The sequence below is a fragment of the Stomoxys calcitrans genome, chromosome 5, assembly GCF_963082655.1.
Source record: "Stomoxys calcitrans chromosome 5, idStoCalc2.1, whole genome shotgun sequence".
Taxonomy (NCBI): Eukaryota; Metazoa; Arthropoda; class Insecta; order Diptera; family Muscidae; genus Stomoxys; species Stomoxys calcitrans.
Genome location: NC_081556.1, coordinates 106,704,945 through 106,723,559, shown reverse-complemented (window position 1 = coordinate 106,723,559; position 18,615 = coordinate 106,704,945). Strand labels below are relative to the sequence as shown.

Here is an 18,615-nt window from a genome sequence, read left to right as displayed (position 1 = left end):
CGTAATCCTAGTGGGGGCATCCTCATTCACCGTGCAAAACGTGGAGCTATCAATCTGCTCTGCCAAAGCTATGCCACGCCGGTCGTTACCTAGGAGAGAATGCCATGAGGTGTGATGCGCATTAAAGTCCCCCTAGAACCAGACGATTATGGCCAGATAGCAAGTGCCGGTATCTGTTAGACGCGAAAGCCGGGCAATGTCATAGGAAATGTTCCAACGTCTCATCATCTTCCCCGCATGCTCTACACAGGCTATCACTTGCCGCACCGATTTTACATAACTGAGCTCGTAGTCCAATGTGTCCCGTTATGATACCAATAGCTATACTGACCTCCTTCTTGCTTCCTTTCAGTTATAGCCTCGTCTTCTCACGATCTGGATCCCCCCATAGGATTTTCGCCGTCCTACCGACCGTTTCGCTGAAAATCGATACAATTTAAAATAACGAAAATTAAACTAAAGTGACCTTAAAACTAATCAAACCCGATTGTCACAATATTGTTATGAGTCTATAGATTCCCTTTGCCTATGGTAAAGCTCTGAAAAGTTGCAGGTAACTTGAATGCTCATCATAGTTTTCTCGCTTACTGCTCTGTTTCCAATTGTGTCCAAAATCAGGATGGCTCTATGCAACCATGCTTTGGGGAAAATATTTATTTATCTTCATTTCTTTCTTACAGAGCTCTCCGGAACGCTGTCTAAAATCATTGGAGTTCATTGAATGGGATGTGCACAAAGCCATAAAAATTATAAAACTACAAAACATTTTGAAGGACATTGAATTGAGTTTGCCCGAAACTGTGGAATATCTACTCAAATACGACTGGGATCTGCATACTACAGCAAGACGTCTCAAAAGTTTAAAGACTTGATATATGATATAATTTAAGCTTAAGCTAATATTTTTTTTTACATCATTTGCACACGACCTATTTTTTTTTATTTTTAAACCAACAAAAAACACGAATGAAATTTTAAAATACCCCTTACTTTTTCTTACCTTTCGACTAACACAACGCATGCATTTCTATGTCGACTAGTTTTGTAAGGTTTTAGTTTATAAGGAGACTCCAGGAAGCCCCCTCCCCCCCAGGAAGGAAAGAAACCTAAAAAGCAAATTTTTTGTACTTATTTTGAATTTTTCTTTTAATTGATATTTTGTGAAATCATTGATTGATATTTTATTACGTTGCATGACGTAAATTTATTTGGTATTAAGTGATTAAACAGAGCCGAATCTAACAGAACGAAAACACAAGTGCCTTGGTAACATGATGATCTTATAAAGAACAAAAATAAATATACATTTAATAAATAACTTTATTTAAACAAAATTTGGAGCATTTAAATATAAGGGATCACCAAGCGGGTGTTATCTCTGAACCAATCCACCTAGCCACAAAGTGGTTGAAAAAGCAGTAACTCGGTTAAAGTGAAATAAGGCAGCAGAAGCCGATGGATTGCCAGCTGAGCTATGAAAATAACAAACGAGCATATCTCAAAATCCTTGACGGCCGCATTAAGTGTTTACTGTCAAGCCACAATGTGATCGAGATAGTAGTAACCCGCTTAAAGGGGAAATAAACCAACAGGACCCAATGCGTAGCCACCTGAGCTACTTAAGGCCCTAAGTGGCGACACACTGATGATGCTTGACGGTGGCTTTGAGTGTATAGATTAGGTTAGGTTTAAGCAAGCAGCAAAATCGATAGATCGGTTTATATGGGCGCTGTATCAAGCTATAGATCGATTCAGACCACATTTGACACGTATGTTGGAAGTCATGGGAGAAGCCGTGGTATAAAATTTCTGCCAAATCGGATGAAAATTGCACCCTTTAGAGGCTCAAGAAGTTAAGATCCCATAACGTCTCATGTAAAATTTCAGCCAAATGGGATGAGAATACCGCCCTCTAGCGGCTCAAGAAGTCAAGATCCAAGATCGGTTTATATGGCAGCTATACCAGTTTATGAACCGATTTGAACCATACTTAGCACAGTTTTTAAAAGTGACAGAAAAACTCCACGTGTCAAATTTCAGCCGAATTGGATGAAAATTGGGCCCTCTAGTGGCTTAAGAAATCAAGACCCAAAATCGGTTTATATGGCAGCTATATCAAAACAAGGATCGATATGGCCTATACTTAGCACAGTCGTTGTAAGTAACAGCAAAAAACCACGTGAAAAATTACAGCAAAATCGGTTAAGAATTGCCCGCTCTAGTGACTCAAGAAGTCAAGACCCAAGATCGGTTTATATGGCAACTATACCGGGTTACGAACCGATTTAAACCATACTTAGCACAGTTTTTAAAAGTGACAGAAAAACTCCACGTGTCAAATTTCAGCCGAATTGGATGAAAATTGGGCCCTCTAGTGGCTTAAGAAATCAAGACCCAAAATCGGTTTATATGGCAGCTATATCAAAACAAGGATCGATATGGCCCATTTACAATCCCAACCGACCTACACTAATAAAAAGTATTCGTGCAAAATTGCAAGCGCCTAGCTTAACTCTTTCGAAAGTTAGCGGGCTTTCGACAGACAGACAGACGGACGAACGGCCATGGCTAGATCGACTTAAAATATCATGACGATCAAGAATATATATACTTTATGGGGTCTTAGACGAATATTTCGAAGAGTTACAAACAGAATGACGAAATTAGTATACCCCCATCCTATGGTGGAGGGTATAAAAAAAACAGTAGGCGATGGGTTTCTAGCTGAGCTGATGATGATAACAAACTCAGACACAGTTCTTGATGAAAATTTGCAAATAAACTTTCCATTAAGGAGCAGGGACAAACTTCTCGCATATCAATGAGTGCTGTCCAATTCAAGTTAAGATCAATGATAAGTGGGCTCCTTTTTAAAGCCGAGTCCGAACGGCGTGCTACAGTGCGACACCTCTTTGGGGAGAAGTTTTTACATGGAATAGTACCTCACAATAGTCGTCAACATTAAGAGGCGATAACCAACGCTGAAAACTGCTTTTTGGTATTCTCACCAGGATTCGAACCCAGGCGTTCAGCGTCATAGGCGGACATGAAAACTTCTGCGCTACGGTGGTCTCCTTATTTAATGTTCACTACCTGGAAACCATCTGGTTGTTATAGAAGTAACCCGCTTAGAGGTTAATTAATAAGGCAGCAGGAGCCGATAGGTTGCTAGATGGGGTACTTAAGGCCGTAGGCAACGAAACACTGATGAACCTTCACGGCGGTATTGAGCGTTTACCACCAAGCCACAAAGATGTTGAAAAAACTATTACACGGCTAAAGTGTAATAAAGGCGCAGGAGACGATTGTGCTAGCTGTGCTAATGGCTTACAATTGAATTAGAATGACATCTCCGAGTCAATTTTTGCGCCGTATTGAGTGTACACTGCCTAGCCACAATGTGTGGTGGAAACAGCAGCAAACTGCTTATAGGCTAAGAAGCCAGCAGGATCCCGATGGGTTGACAGATGAGCTGTTTTAGGCAGTAGGCTGCGACGTGCATCATGTTCGTGGCGGGATGACTATGAGCAATCGTTCACAGATTGCAGGTTGTGAAATGCTTCGAAGCTGTAGTAGATTCAATAGCTTAGAGCCCTCGATGCTCGATATGACAAGGCGAGTTATTGGCGCCTTTAAATAACCAAATGCCCGGCACAGAATAGCTGTGAGCCCCACACAGGCTGGAACATTGAGGTCCCATCTGTTTGGCTGTCTCGAGAAGCTTGGCTGCAAACTGCCGGGCGCGTCCACAGGTTGCGGATAGTGGAATGCTCCATACAGAGTAGCTGCAACGGCAGTCGCTGGCAATCAGCGGTATCGAGCAGAGAGTCTCAGTGAGAGGCCGGACGGCACCGGCTCTTGCACAAATACTGAGTGCCTATGATACTCGATATGACAAGGCGGGTTATTAGCGCCTTTAAATAAGCAATGGCCACACTGCTTCCGCGGTGATCGGTCCTTTGGACCGGAACGAGCTTGCTCACCTACAGGAGCTTGACGAAGATTGCCACCTTCACATGAAAATGTGGATACAATAACAACATCGTTCCCTCTGTGATCGGTCCTTTGGACCGGAATGAGCTTGCTCACCCACTGGAGGTAGAAGAGGATCACTACCTCCACATGCGATGCGGCTACAACAACAGCAATAAAAACTAAGACGATACAATGTTAAGTATACCGCAGTACGATTGTGACGAAAAGGTTAGCATATCCGCCTATGACTTTGAATCTTGGCAAGAACATCAACCGTGTTAATTCCCTCTTATTCTGCCGACGTTTATGAGGTATTAAGCCCCTTTCGACGCCAAGTCGCAGAGTTTATGTTTCTGGATATTCAGCGGAACCTAGCAAACGAATAAATAATGAAGACAGAAAATACTGTTATAACAACACCAACTGATAAGTAAGGACAGAAACGATAAAGTCAAAAGAAGAAACAAGGCCCCCAAGTCACTTACCGGCAGGATTTGGGCTGCTGACAAAAAACCTTGTTGATCGCGTACAAAGCAATTGGGTAGTCTGTAGCAAGTTATGCAGCGCCAGTGTAATCTCGTCAGCTATGTGACACACAGTGGACATATCGGCATTCCGACAGATTCTACGAACTGCGACGGGCTGTCTCTTCAGTTCTCACGTGGACCACCTTCATCAGGAGACAAAGATCCTGTCCGTGCAAAGACATAACTACATGCTGCATAAGCAATACCTTCAGGACTGTTATCGCAGAGACCATCCAAATCATCATCTTGTGGATAGGTTTCAATCGCCCAGAATCCTTAAACTGGATCTAATCGACCTATAGTGTGAGGTTCTGTACTACAAGGGAGTAGACAACATTCATGCATATGCGGTAAATAGCTACTGGGGTATTCGACTGTTATAAAGCGAGCGACTGCCCAGTCTCGAATTGCGCCCATTTCAAACAGCTCGAGTCCGTAACGGCCATCGGCGTGGGTGTCAATAAACGATTATTTTTCGATTAATGTTATCGATTTGGGAGACTCTTGGTCTTTTGTTTTCTTTGTGAACCTGCAGGATGCACTTCTAACATGAGGTCATACGAACAGTTGAGTACTATTTTTTTGTGTAGATTTTGCAGTAAATCAAAGGCTTGATGACTCAGCTGCGATTTTTTTTTTAATCTTAAAAAGATGTTCCATTTGATCTAATATTCCACACATAAGCAGCAAAACAGTTTTAAAATTATGAAAATACATCTTTAAAACACATTTGAAGAAGAAATATTGTAAAACAACAAAACAACGTTTATTTCTATAATCGCTTTGAAATTTCAATTAACGGCATTTGCCACGATGTTTTGTTGGGGATAATGATAATGATACCTTTTAATTGTATCATGGTGAAACTGTAATATAGAGTTTACATGACACATCATTATGAGTCGTCATTATAAATGTTTTGGTGAAAAGAACGGTATATACGTCACATGTACACATGATAATCAGTCATGACCATTTTTTTAATAATTGGCGTCCACCGATGTACCGTGTAAACAAAATTGTGTTATCATTACTTGACAGATGTCGAAAAAGAAGATTTGTTTAAAATAAGGATTGTTATTCTCCTTCTATCTATTTTCATGCGAATATCTCATACCCCATATAAAAGACTTTTAAAGGTAGGTATTAAGATCGTTAACTGTTTATTTCTAAAATCACTTTGGCATTTCAATTTACGGCATTTGGCACTCAAGGTAGTTTTGTTGGGGATACATTTTTGTTGTTGTGCCAAAGACACTACCTCTTAAATGTACCATGGTAAAACTGCAATGTGGAGTTACATGGCACATCATAAATGCATTGTCATAATAAATGTTTTGGTGAAAAGAAGGGTGTATACGTCACATGTGCACATGATAATCAGTCATGAACATTTTTTGATAATTGATGTCCACCGATGTACCGTATAAACAGAATTGTGTTATCATCACTTGACAGATGTAGAAAAACAAGATTTGTTTAAAATAAGAGTTGTTGTTCTGCTTCTATCTATTTTCATGCGAATATCTGTCAAACCCCATATAAACAACTTTTAAAGGTAGGTATTAAGATTGCTCACTGTGAAAAGTTTTCACACAACATAGTTTCCCTTATTGTAAAAATCCTCAGAAAATGAATTTTTTGCAATAAAAACACATATAGGCAAACCTCTCATCCAGGATTCACTAAAAAAAGGTTAGGTCACTTGCGAAATCATAAAGTGGATAGGCCCCATGAACATCATTGAAGATGCCAAATCTGTCGTTTGAAAATGTCATCAAATAGGAGAAAACGTAAACAAAGAATGAATGTTAAAAGTGATCAACTTGACATCCTCAATAACAAGTACTGTTAAAAATTAAATGTTTTTCTTTCGGCTGATCGCTTGACTTAATCTTATTCAGTGAATCCTGGCTCATAGTTAACCCTGGCCGGCGAATATTTATTTTCATATGTTACTCATGTTCCTTTGTTTCCTTTTATTTCTACGATATTGATGTATACCTGCATAATTGTATCTTGTCTGTCGAGAAATTAGGTGGCATCTCGATTTTGATTTTTTTTCTCATTTTCCACGATTTGTTCGTTTCTGTGCCGCTGTGTTCGAATTTTCCTTGATATTTTTGTGTAATTCCTCGATTTGTTTGTGATTTTTATCAGGAATCAAGGTAAATATATTTCGTGCTTCGTCTTGCCATATATTTCACCCTTTTGTAATGTATTTGACGTTCGAATTTCCTATTTTCTTAAGATGTCGGTGGAAGATTTTGATTCTTCCATGTCTTCAGTATTGGCATTTGACGATCTTATCGATTCATCTGGTTATACGGATTGGGAGGACGATGATCACCTTGATTCGTCCAGCTCTTACAGTTCAATGCTGTATGATAATTGTACAGGGTGTAAGTTTTGTGGTTTGTATATAAATACATATATCGGAGTAATATTCCGATTAATTCATGTTTTCAGTATCTCCACCATCATGGAGTGACCTATATGATGAATTTAGTGACTTAACTAGTTATATGAATGGGAGGGATGATAATAAACATGATACATTCTGCACTTCCCACAGTTCAGAGCTGTATGATGATGGTAGAGTGGGTATGTTTTTGTGCTTTTTTTTAGATATTGGCGTGAGTTTCTTATTATTTTATGTTCTCAGTAGCGGCATCGTCAGGGGAGGATGATATTCAACATGATTCGTTCAGCACTTCTCCCGATTCAACGTGGAACGATAATGATGATGGTAAGTTTGGTAAGCATTATATATCTTCATTGGATGGATGACATTCATTCTACTTTTAATACTATAGATTCCGATATACCTCTGTTTGTAAACTGGCATGGCATTTGAAGGCTACGCTTTATTAAAATTAATGTTATAAGTAATTGCTTAAATTTTAATATGTTTCCAAGAAATAATATATGTGGATGCATTTGATCGCCTATGCTTCTCTTTAACGTTTTGTTTTTCACACACAGAATGCCGTAATATCTTTTTGAATTGAATATCTTGAGCACCCGTGTGATGCTCATAGTCATAACGAGAAGCTCACCGGGCGTTCACAGGTTTCAGATAGTGGAAGGCTTTGTATACGGAGTAAAACCTAGACAAAGATTAATAACTTCAGCGGCTCACGTTAAGGATGATTCAGTGAAATGAGGTCCTAATGGCTCTTGACTCATCAAAGGCTTTTAAAAAGGTCACCATATTACGTTTTTTTAGGATATCGCCTATGCGTCTACCCAGTTAAGAAATGTAGGAAAAAAACTACTTTCTAAACGCCAGTAATATGTAAAATTTCTGGATATAAAATTAAAGTCCGATAAAGTTAAGCATGAGGTTCTCCATGGTTGGGTGATGTCTCTAGCTCTCTTCCACCCCAGTCTGACGAAAGCAGGATCGCAACATATGAGGGCGACTTTATAGAACGATAACATTTAGTCCCTTTTTTTAAACTAACAAACATTCCAAGCTTAGACCCCTCCATGGAATAATTATGAATACCACACAGGCTAGAGCTTTGATCTCTGTGGTGGTCATACCGTGCGCGTCAACTGACTGCGGATACTGGAATGCTTAGTATACTGAGTAGCTGTAATTGCAGTCGTGGACAATCAGCGGTATCGAGTAGAGAGTCTCAGTGTGAGGCCGGCGGTACCGGCTCTTGCAAAAATACTGAGTGCCTATGATACTCGATATGATAAGGCGAGTTATTGGCGCCTTTAAATAACCAATGGCCATTGCGTTCTCGCAGCGATCGATTGGGCCGGAACAAGCTTACTCCCCTAAAAGGGTTTGACATGGATTGCTACCTCCACAAGCGATGTGGCTACAACAACAACAACCAAGCTAAAAGTAAACAAAATGTTATATAATCGTTAATTAGCCACCATTTGTTTATGTTCATTGCAACAAGCTACTTTTGAGGGTGTAAACACCCCTTGCCAGTTTTAACACAATTTCCGATAACTCTAAGCTACGGACAGTGACAACAAACGCCGTTAATACCATGTTGAACGGCGTCGACATGTACTATTGCGATATGGCAACAATGAATAGCCAAACAGCAACAATCCGAATGAAAAGTGCAACAAACAGACGGACGGAAACAAACCAGTTTTGTGTGAGGAAATATGTACACAAATAAAGCTTTCGCGTTTTTTCTCCGATTGAACAAAACAAAATAAATAATTTATAAAGTTGTGAAGAAAGAAATTTTGATTAAACGAAAACTGCTTTTAATTTGTACTTCCATTAAAAATTCGGCTTGAGATTTTTGTGCTAGCAAAGGGATGTAAAGGCATTTTAAGCGAAAATTGCAGTGCAAAAGTATAAACGACTACATTGCAGTGGTGTAGTGCTGTATGTTTGATGGGTGGGGGGCTTGCCGCTGAGATTGTGAGAGTGAGGCATTTAAGAGCATAAATGCTTTAATAATTTATAAAAGGTGTGGATTGTTGTTGCGGTGTCAGTGCGGTGGGGGATAACTATTGTACAAAGATCATTGGGGAAAGAGCGAAATATATTTGTGGTATCCAAAATAAAAGAGAATAACGGTAAGACTTTAGGGAATTTTAATATAAAATGTACTTTAGTGCTGAGAGCTACGTGTATTTTGTGAGAAAAAAAAGAGTGCAATTAAGAAAATAAATAAGAGATTGTAAGTGAGAAGTGTGAGCATTACTGTTGGTGCCTTCGTGAATTTTGTTTTGGGTGGCTATCAAGCTCAACGTTGCATGCTATGCTGAGTTGAGTTGGAGCCGTTTAACGTACAACATCGGTTGTTCGCTTGTTTAGTTTTTTTGTTCATTCAAATTGTCGTCGCTGGTTCTTTAACACGCGTGTGTGTCGCCGCCGCAGTTTACTTTAATTTTTTTCTTTTCACTATTTCTCCCATTATTATTGGTGTGTGTTCGAGTATCTATCTGCTCGTTGACTACGAATACAGCTGCTGCCGTTGCGTTGTATAATTTGATTTGTTTTAGAGAACATCAGCGCACATCCATTCGCACGCACACACAGTCCGAAACGAACTTATCGTAAGTAACGTTCGACCGCCGATCAGCGCTTTTAGTGTGTTTCGATTGTTTGGACCTGCTATAAGCACAAAAAAGATCCCGTCGTTTTCGTCAACTTCATCATAGTACATACATACATATATTCGCACAACCTAATATAAAATAAACGCAAGCAACCTGTGCAAGTCAGCTAGCCCGCAGTCCAAATATAGTTTGCGGTTGTTGATTTTTGAATTGAAACAGAAAAAAGCAAAAAGTTATACAAAAAAGTAGAAAAATCAAAAAAGTGCCAGAAAATTGCAAACAAAAAAAAAAAAAAAAAACACAGTAAACGACTTTTTTGACCAGCCGTTAAGCAAGTGCAATTAAGCAAACAAGTGAAAAAGAGATAAACAACAATTGTAAAGAACTTAAAAAAATAAAAATATAAGCACACTACATATAAATAATAAATTATAGTGCATTTACTTTTTTTAAATTAACACTAAAAAACCAAATATATAACAAAAATAATCTTGCAACAAAAACCAAATTTTTTGTAGTCTATACCATCTCTTCTAAATATTTGTTCCACAAGTAGTGCTCTAAAAATAACCGCAACAACACTTTTTGTCTTCTATTGTCGTTCTTCATAGTTTATGGCCGAAAGTAAAGGAACCATGTTGGCGAAATCCGTACAAAAACACGCTGGACGTGCCAAAGAAAAGGTAAGTTAAAGCTTTCCCCATTTCCCCCTAGTGATTTACTCTTTATATCCACGTACTGCTGCTGCATGTTTGCTCACGCACTTTATGTTGCAGTTTTGCTCTTGTTGTTGTTGTTGTATTGTAAGTTTGTTGCTGAGGGAGCCGCTTTCAAGGGATAAATTGGGTGTCACCTTGCATGTGGCTCTTTGTGGTTTCTACATTGCCCATTGTGTGTCTAAGAGTTTTCTTTGGTGAAACACCAGCCTCAATGCACTTTTCCTTTATGTTGGGTTTGTTGTTGCTATTGTATGCGTTATATTCTCTCAGTTGTTGTATTTATGCTGCTCATATGTCAAGAGGCAGGGTTGGGACTTTTGCATTAATGCCTGAAAAAAATGGTCAATCATTAGTGAGAAAGCTTGAAAAGACAAAATAAGTGATTAGAGATATGTAGAGAAATCAAATTTTAGAATAAGTCAAAATCGCTAATCTGTTATCTAAATTGGGCGTTTAAAGGGAGTTACTTAACACAAATTGGCAGAAATTTGCTAGAATATGAAAACAAAAATTTTTAATTGGAATTTCTTAACAATCAAGAATTTTTATAGACGTAAACTTTCGCATCGCTGACATTTTTCCTATTAAAGGGATTTTTTTTTTTTTGAAAATTTTCATTAAAAATAAAGGGCTTACAAAATTTTTTGTATTTTTTGTAATTTTTATAAAATTTTTTATAGAAATAAAATGTTCCGTTGAGGGTATATTGACTATTGTATATTTTTATAAGACTTTGAAGCGAAGGACAACACTTTTAATGTTACTCATCAATTAAAATCCCTAGACGGAATCAACCATAATTTTGGAAATAAATTGAACAAAACCGTAAAAAGAACCGAAAAGTCATGTAGAAATAAAATGTTGACAAAAAATTTTTCTTTATATATAAAATTTCGAAAAATTCATGTGTTTAATGTTTTAACTATAAATTGTTGTTGTTTTGGCTACATTTCTATGTGGTGGTATAAATCTTTGTCAAGCTCCATATTTAAGCAAGCTGTTTCCGGTCTATAAGACCGATCGCCGGACTTATCCGGTATTATCGATATTTATTATTAAAACTATCGAATATATCGAATGTTGCAATTGTCGATTGTTTACAAGCGCTAGTTCCAACCCATGTAGTGCCCACAACATAACTTTTGATCAAGGATGGAGGGAGGAGAGTAGGTCAAAAATTTGTGGTGCACTTATGAAATATGGTTCCATACCATTTGTAGGTACTCAAATATGGAAAATATTGGAACTTTCGAAACGGTCCTGTTTCTATTTATTACCGGTATGGAATGCCTGATTGGGTGACAATCTTTCGGTTGATACTAAACTGAGCGGTTTTGTGAAGCCATTTGAACGATGTTTTTGGCTCCATGTTGTCATCTAGGTTGAGTGGCAGGAATCCACATTGAGCGAATATATTGTTTCTCTGGTTGTTGCCAAATTGAGCGGCTCTGTGAGGGTGAAGCCACATTGGGCGTTGGTTTTGGTTCCCTGTTGTAATCCAGTTTAAGCGGTTCTGTAAGAGTGAAGCCATATTGTACTATGATTTTGTTCCCAGAGTGTTGCTAGATTGAGCGGTTTTGTGAGCGTGAAGTTGAGGTTAAACACCACCGTTGCTCAGAGGTTACCATGTCCGCCTATGACTCTGTCCGTCTGGGTTCCAATCCCCTGTTCCTTAATGGAATATTCATGAGAAATTTAGTAGTTTAGTTGTCATCCAAGTTGAGAGATTCTGTGAATAGCAAGCCTCTGGTTGTTGCCAGATTGAGCGGTTCTTTGAGCGTGAAACCACATTGAGCGATGTTTTTATTCGCTGTTTTCACACATTGAGTGATTATTTTTCTGCTCTGGTTGTTGTCGAATTGAAAGGTTATACATATGAGCGTTAAGCCACATTCAGCGATATTTTTAATCCCATGTTGTCATCCAGGGTGAGCGGTTATGTGGGCATGAAGCCACATGATATAGTAATCACTGAGATCAGTGATTGAACAGGATGGCTGAGTCCTATTTGGGTGGCAGGATTCACAAATAGAAGGTTAGGTCACTTGCGAAAACATAAAGTGGATAGGCCCAATCTACAACATTAAGGATGTCAAATCTGCCGTTTAACTGAGGAAAACCTGCTTATGTATCAAATCTTTGAACAATGCCTTTGAATTGGCTCTAGGAGTAAAAGCTATATCTAAATCTGAACCGATTTCCTTGAAATTCGATAGTAATGTTCTCAACTTAAGGCAAATATTATTTATTACTTCTTCAAAAAACGAAAAACAATTTGTTATTTAATCCATTTACAAATTGTAAATGCCCCTATTTACGAGGAAGCTTCCCTCCTACAACAACTCAAATATAGCCTATTACAAAGTTGGGTAGTTACCCTCTTTATTTAACCCATATACAAATTGTAAATGCCCCTATTTACGAGGAAGCTTCCCTCCCACAAATATTCAAATGTAGCCTATTACAATGTTGGGTAGTTACCCTCTTTATTTAACACATACAATTTGTATGCCCCTATTTACGAAGAAACTTGCCTCCCAAAAATTCAAATATAGCCTATTACAAAGTTGGTTAGTTACCCTTGACTCAACATTCTACACAGGCCTTTTAAATTGGTATAAATTCTTATTACTTTTCTAATGAAAAGAAATAACACTACTTTTTAATTTCCATTGGGGTAATCTTAGTGCCAACAATCTGTTTTTATTTCAAACTCCCATCTCTGCAAATCACGACTACATTGTTGCAGTAGTTGATGTGTAGTAACTTAGGATATTTGCTTGGTGCATTCTTTAAAAAATCTAAGGCAAAAAGTCAAATTTAACTCCGTTTTATTTTTGCATTACGAAATACGGCAATCAAGTCTATTAACTTGTGCCTCTCTTTCTCTCTTTTTTTGCAACTCTCTTTTTATATTAGCATTGGTGGGGAGGGAGATGAAAGAATTTTGTCGAGAGCGTAGACAGACCGTATAACGTGTGGGTTGATTTGGTTAACTGGCTGTAAATAGTCGTACGATAAGGCAGGTTGGAGGGGGGGAATGGGGTTTGATTTCATTGGGGATCCGGTTGTTTATGTTTTAGTGGGACTGTCAAAGCAGCAGCAGCAGCTTTCTTTAGGTGATTTCTTTATTTGCAGCTATTGTTGTTGTTATTGTTGCTTACATTCTGCTGGGGATGGCGTAGCCGTTGTCGGACACACTTCTAAATTTTTATTAAAAATGCTGACGCAAGTGCAACAGCACCTGTTTTTCCACTAAACAGACATGATTTCAATACAAGCAGTACGTATGCCTCAATTGTTGCTGTTGTTGCGCCCAATCACCGACACCGACACCAACACCGACACCAACACCAGCACCGCCATCGTCCATTTGTTTTGATTTGATCAAGTTATTGCTTATTAGCCCGCATAGATAGATAGATGATGGTGATGTTGGTGGTTTAGTTATAATGACGATTTAGCTTTAGTCAGTCGTGTGTTATATTGTCCATCATAAAATAACCACCAACACTAATCACACATTCACCTACTCACCTCTGTTTTGGTTAAATAGCCACCACTAATTGCAATCATTTAAAAGCTAAACTGCCCCTTGAAAGAGGTGGGTGGTGTGATGTGGTGTGGTGTGGTGGTTATCAAAAGTGGTGCCCGAGTTTTGGGTGGCCTTTATGAGCAATTGGGAAAATTTTTTGTTATAGTTTACAACACCTTAATTTTGTACAGTGAATCAATTTATGGGGAAATTTGGTTTCTTGTTTCTGTTTATTTCGAGTGCAAACATTTCCCAGATGATACACATATAGCTGGTTAGTTGTAGTTAAAAATTTAAAAACGCATTTATATGCATTTCTATTAAGCAGAGTAACACTGAAATTTATATAGGCAATAACAGGGGTATTTGAGATATTAATAGAAATTTTATTAGGGGCATAATGATTAAATATTAAATTGACGAATAAAAAAAGATGAACGATGGTATTCTAGCCATTGTGGTTCAAGTCTTTGCTTTGGTGAGTAAGGAAGATAGAGAGTGTCGATATCTAGAAATCGTGGCCCTGAGATGTTTATCTATCAAACTCCTCTCTAGAGTTCTTAATTTAAAGAAAAAATCATATAAAAATCCAACCATTATTTTTTTTTCAATCTAGAGACTTTACAGTGTACAGTAATTATTTCCCCTGAGTAATCGACAAGCAATCTATTTAAATCATTTCGAAGTTCATTTCCGTCAAGTGTTATTTTTGTTGCAATTAATTTTAGATTTAAATCTATCATAGTCGTAGATAGTATCTGCTGTATTATTTGTAGTTTCTTTTCCAACAGAAGATCAGAGTGCAATGACCAAGAGTTGATGGTCTTAGTTGTCGTCTTCGCGACAGAGCTACACGCATTTACAGCAGCAACAACAATGCGACAGAAGAAAGAGACATACTAAGAAGACACTAGCCTCGCTGCCTGATTGCCTATCCAATCATTCAATGCAAAAACGTGATTTTTTTACATTAAAATTAATTCACAAAAACGTCTAAATAAAAATAAAGAAACAAACTCGTAATAGAGAATGCATTGCAATATAGCCTTGCTATGCTATGGTTTAGAAATCGAAAAGAATTTCTTGTCGGAAGCTAAAAATGCAGATAAACTTGTTTTCTTGTGGAACTTGGTGGTGATTTAAATTATTCATAATTTAAAAAAAAAACATGTTGGTATTCTGTGTCCAACTAATATTCAACTTGCTGGAGTGGTTTTTTAAGGAATTTGGTGGCTTGCATTCACTAGAATGTTTGCTTCAAATCTAAAGATTTTTAATACACTTGGAGAAAAGTATACACTATAAATTAAGGGAGTGAAAAAAATAGTGAATAATTTAAAGAATCATTCTACTAAAATTTATCAATGATATGAAAACTGCTATACATGCTTTCACATATTACAAAAATAATTTTTTATAAATTCATTAAAGTGGAAGAAAAGAAGTTAAATGGGCAAAAAATATCACAAAAACTTTTTCAATTAAAAATTTAATTGAAAATAAACATGTTTTCAATAAAAAAAATTAATTGAAACAATATTTTTTTAATTGAAGCCATATTTGTTTTAATAAAAATCGTGATTGACATTTGGGCAATTTTCAATTAAAAAATTGATTGATTCAATCATTTTTTTAAAAATTTTTTTTAATTTAATCTGAACTTTTTTATACCCTCCAGCATAGGATGGGGGTATACTAATTTCTTCATTCTGTTTGTAACACCTCGAAATATGCGTCTAAACGGAAAAAATATATCACAAAAAACTTTTTCAATTAAAAATAAACATGTTTTCAATAAAAAAATTAATTGAGTCAATAACTTTTTAATTGAAGCCGGATTTTGTTAAATTAAAATCGTGATTGACATTTGGGCAATTTTCAAATATTGATGATGGAATCCTTTTTTTTTAATTTTTTTTTTTTAATTTAATCAGAACTTTCTTATACCCTCCACCATAGGATGGGGGTATACTAATTTCGTCATTCTGTTTGTAGCACCACATCGAAATATACGTTTGAGACCCCATAAAGTATATATATATATTCTTGATCGTCATGTCTTTTTAAGTCGAACTAGCCATGTCCGTCCGTCTGTCTGTCGAAAGCACTCTAACTTTCGAAGGAGTAAGGCTAGCCGCTTGAAATTTTTCACAAATACTTCTTATTAGAGTAGGTCGGTTGGGATTGTAAATGGGCCATAATGGTCCAAGTTTTGATATAGCTGCCATATAAACCGATCCGGGATCTTGATTTCTTGAGCCACTAGATGACGCAATTCTCGTCCGATTTGGCTGAAATTTTGCATGAGGTGTTTTATTATGACTTCCAACAACTGTGTCAATTATGGTTCAAATCGGTCCATAACTTGACATAGCTGCCATATAAACCGATCTTGGATCTTGATTTCTTGACCCATTAGAGGGCGCAATTCTCGTCCGATTTGACTTTGCACGTAGTGTTTTGGTATTACTTCCAACAACTCTGTTAGGTATGATTCAAATCGGTTCATAATCCGATATAGTTGCCGTATAAACCAATCTGTGATCTTGACTTTTTGAGTCTCTAGAGGGCGCAATTGTCATCCGATTTGGAACAACGGCTTCTCTCATGACCTTCAACATACATGTTTAATATGGTCTGAATCGATAAATAACTTAATACAGCTCCCATCTTCGATTTTGCTTCATAAGCCCCTACAAGGCACAATTCTTATTTGAATGGACTGAAATATTACACAATGACTTCTACAATGTTCAGCATTCAATTGATTTATGGTCCGAATCGGATTATAACTTGTTTTCAATTACGATCTAGCCATATCCGTCTGTCTGTCTCTCCGTCTGTCTGTTGAAATCACGCTACAGTCTTTAAAAATGGAGATATTGAGTTGAAATTTTACATAGATTCTTTTTTTTGTCCATAAGCAGGTTAAGTTCGAAGATGGGCTATATCGGACTATATCTTGATATAGCCGCTGATTTAGGGTCTTAGGCCCATAAAAGCCACATTTATTATCCGATTTCGCCGAAATTTGCGATAGTGAGTTGTATTAGGCTTTTCGACATTTTTCTGCAACTTATCCCAAATCGGTCCAGATTTGGATGTAGCTGCCATATAGACCGATATCTCGATTTAAAGTCTTGGGCCCATAAAAGGCGCATTTATAATCCGATTTCACTGAAATTTGACAGAGTGACTTATGTTAGGCTTTTCGACATCCGTGTCGTATATGGTTAAGATTGGTTTATTTTTAGACCAATACCAATATTTTGTTATACACAAATGAACAATGACTTGTTCTTATTAGTCATCGATATATCGGAAATCGGAACATATTTCGATATAGCTGCTATGGGGCATAAGGTATGCATTTTTCACCGGATTTTGACGAAAGGTGGTTTAGTGAGATTTCGATATAGCTCCCATAGATAGGTTAGCTTCGATTTTCATTCTAGAGCCTTTGCAGGCGCATATATCAACCGACATTTTTTAAAACGTTTAAATTTTTGAGCTATTGTTACCCCATATTAACAAAATCTGTTGCTAGTTTAGACAAAATGATCCATTGACTTTCTCTGCGCATCTATGAAGACAAAAAAATTCTCTTGCTCTAATGTCTACAGCATCACGTGATTTCATCATCTTTCCCTCCTTAAAGCTAAAAGATGAAAATTAATGAATTGGTGTTGAAAACAAACTAAAAAATATTTCGTTTTTTTTTGTAAACACGAACATTAAATCGTAAATCATTCATTAATGAAATGAAACACAGCAGATGAAATATACAGGAAAAACGAATTCTAAAGTTCATGGTATACTCCAGAAAGCCTACTCTTTCTCTTCCACCTACCGTCAGTCAGTCAGTCACGGCCTGAACTAAGCCAGATGTCTCAGAAACCCAATGAATAACAAGTCAATCCACTTGTTGTTTGTTTGGGGCGTCGTAATATTTAGCTTTAGCATAGAGTTGTGGAAGTTTCTTTCGATTTCGTTTCATTCTTTGTTGGAAAAAAATAGTAAACCACATGACTGCAAACCTCCACGAAACCTTTATAGCGATGGGAGAGAGGAAGAGAGTGTGAGTAAAAGGTTTCAACTTTGTCTCAATTTTGTGTTGTGGTCAATATCCAAGATATTTCATTATTGTTTACTGTTTTTATCTTAACCGCCAGTGGTTTTTTTTTTGCCCATGCTCTTGCTCACCACCCCACACCTCACCACGCTATTGCCGTTAGCTCTGCTTGGAGAGAGAAATTTTGAGAAAGGCAAGAGCATGCATGTTGCCTTTAATAACATTTTCTGCACATTTTGATAAAGTTTCTCTTTAAGGTAGAAGATATTGAGTTTTAGAAAAATTTGTTTGAAAAATAAATTAATTTTTGTTTAAATAAATTATCAAAAAAATTTTAAATCAAGACTAAAAAAAATTAGAATTAAGAGGAATTTTTTTATAAATCGAAATAAAAATTTTTAAGAGATTTTTTATGAAAATCAAATATTGACGAGATCGAATCACGATTTTTTATTAAATTTTGACAAATGTTCTTTAAAAACAAAATTTTGATAAAATTTTCTTTCTTAGACGATATAGCCATGTCTGTTCGTCTGTCTGTTGAAATCACGCTACAGTTTTTAAAAACTGAGATATTGAGCTGAAACTTGGCACAGATTCTTTTTTTGTCCATAGGCAGGTTAAGTTCATAGATGGTTTATATCGTACTATATAGTCCCCATATAGACCGATCCTTCGATTTAAGGTCCTAGGCCTATAAAAGCCACATTTATTATCCGATTTCGGACAGTGAGTTGT

The 18,615-nt window shown here is 37.0% G+C and overlaps 3 protein-coding genes across 9 annotated transcripts in view; all 3 read left to right on the top strand.

Moving 5' to 3' along the window:
- Window positions 1-1,334, top strand: part of LOC106081036 (activated Cdc42 kinase-like) — an 88,984-nt gene extending 87,650 nt beyond the window's left edge. For both annotated transcript variants that reach the window (XM_013242722.2, XM_013242720.2), the window contains exon 11: window positions 681-1,334. In XM_013242722.2, coding sequence (XP_013098176.2) covers window positions 681-872 — 192 coding nt within the window. In that variant the 3' untranslated portion in view covers window positions 873-1,334. The remainder of the gene's footprint in view (window positions 1-680) is intronic.
- A 5,187-nt stretch (window positions 1,335-6,521) lies between these two features.
- Window positions 6,522-7,466, top strand: LOC106081029 (uncharacterized). 3 transcript variants are annotated; one of them, XM_013242702.2, is made up of 5 exons: window positions 6,522-6,670; window positions 6,754-6,904; window positions 6,972-7,106; window positions 7,171-7,260; window positions 7,319-7,466. In XM_013242702.2, the coding sequence occupies exons 2-5, from the start codon at window positions 6,754-6,756 to the stop codon at window positions 7,357-7,359; spliced, it is 417 nt and encodes a 138-aa protein (XP_013098156.2). In that variant the 5' UTR covers window positions 6,522-6,670; the 3' UTR covers window positions 7,360-7,466. The 3 variants fall into 3 exon arrangements, with proteins under 3 accessions (XP_013098156.2, XP_013098155.2, XP_013098158.2); XM_013242701.2 differs by having other exon boundaries at window positions 6,524-6,670; window positions 7,168-7,260; XM_013242704.2 differs by having other exon boundaries at window positions 6,525-6,670; window positions 7,168-7,251.
- A 1,167-nt stretch (window positions 7,467-8,633) lies between these two features.
- LOC106081035 (myc box-dependent-interacting protein 1) overlaps window positions 8,634-18,615 on the top strand; it is a 218,220-nt gene continuing 208,238 nt past the window's right edge. The window contains exons 1-2 of one of the 4 annotated variants that reach the window (XM_013242717.2): window positions 8,634-9,065; window positions 10,163-10,234. In XM_013242717.2, coding sequence (XP_013098171.2) covers window positions 10,166-10,234 — 69 coding nt within the window. In that variant the 5' untranslated portion in view covers window positions 8,634-9,065; window positions 10,163-10,165. Of the gene's footprint in view, window positions 9,066-9,128; window positions 9,549-10,162; window positions 10,235-18,615 lie in introns of those variants that run through there. The other 3 variants (XM_013242716.2, XM_013242718.2, XM_013242719.2) reach the window with 3 other exon arrangements.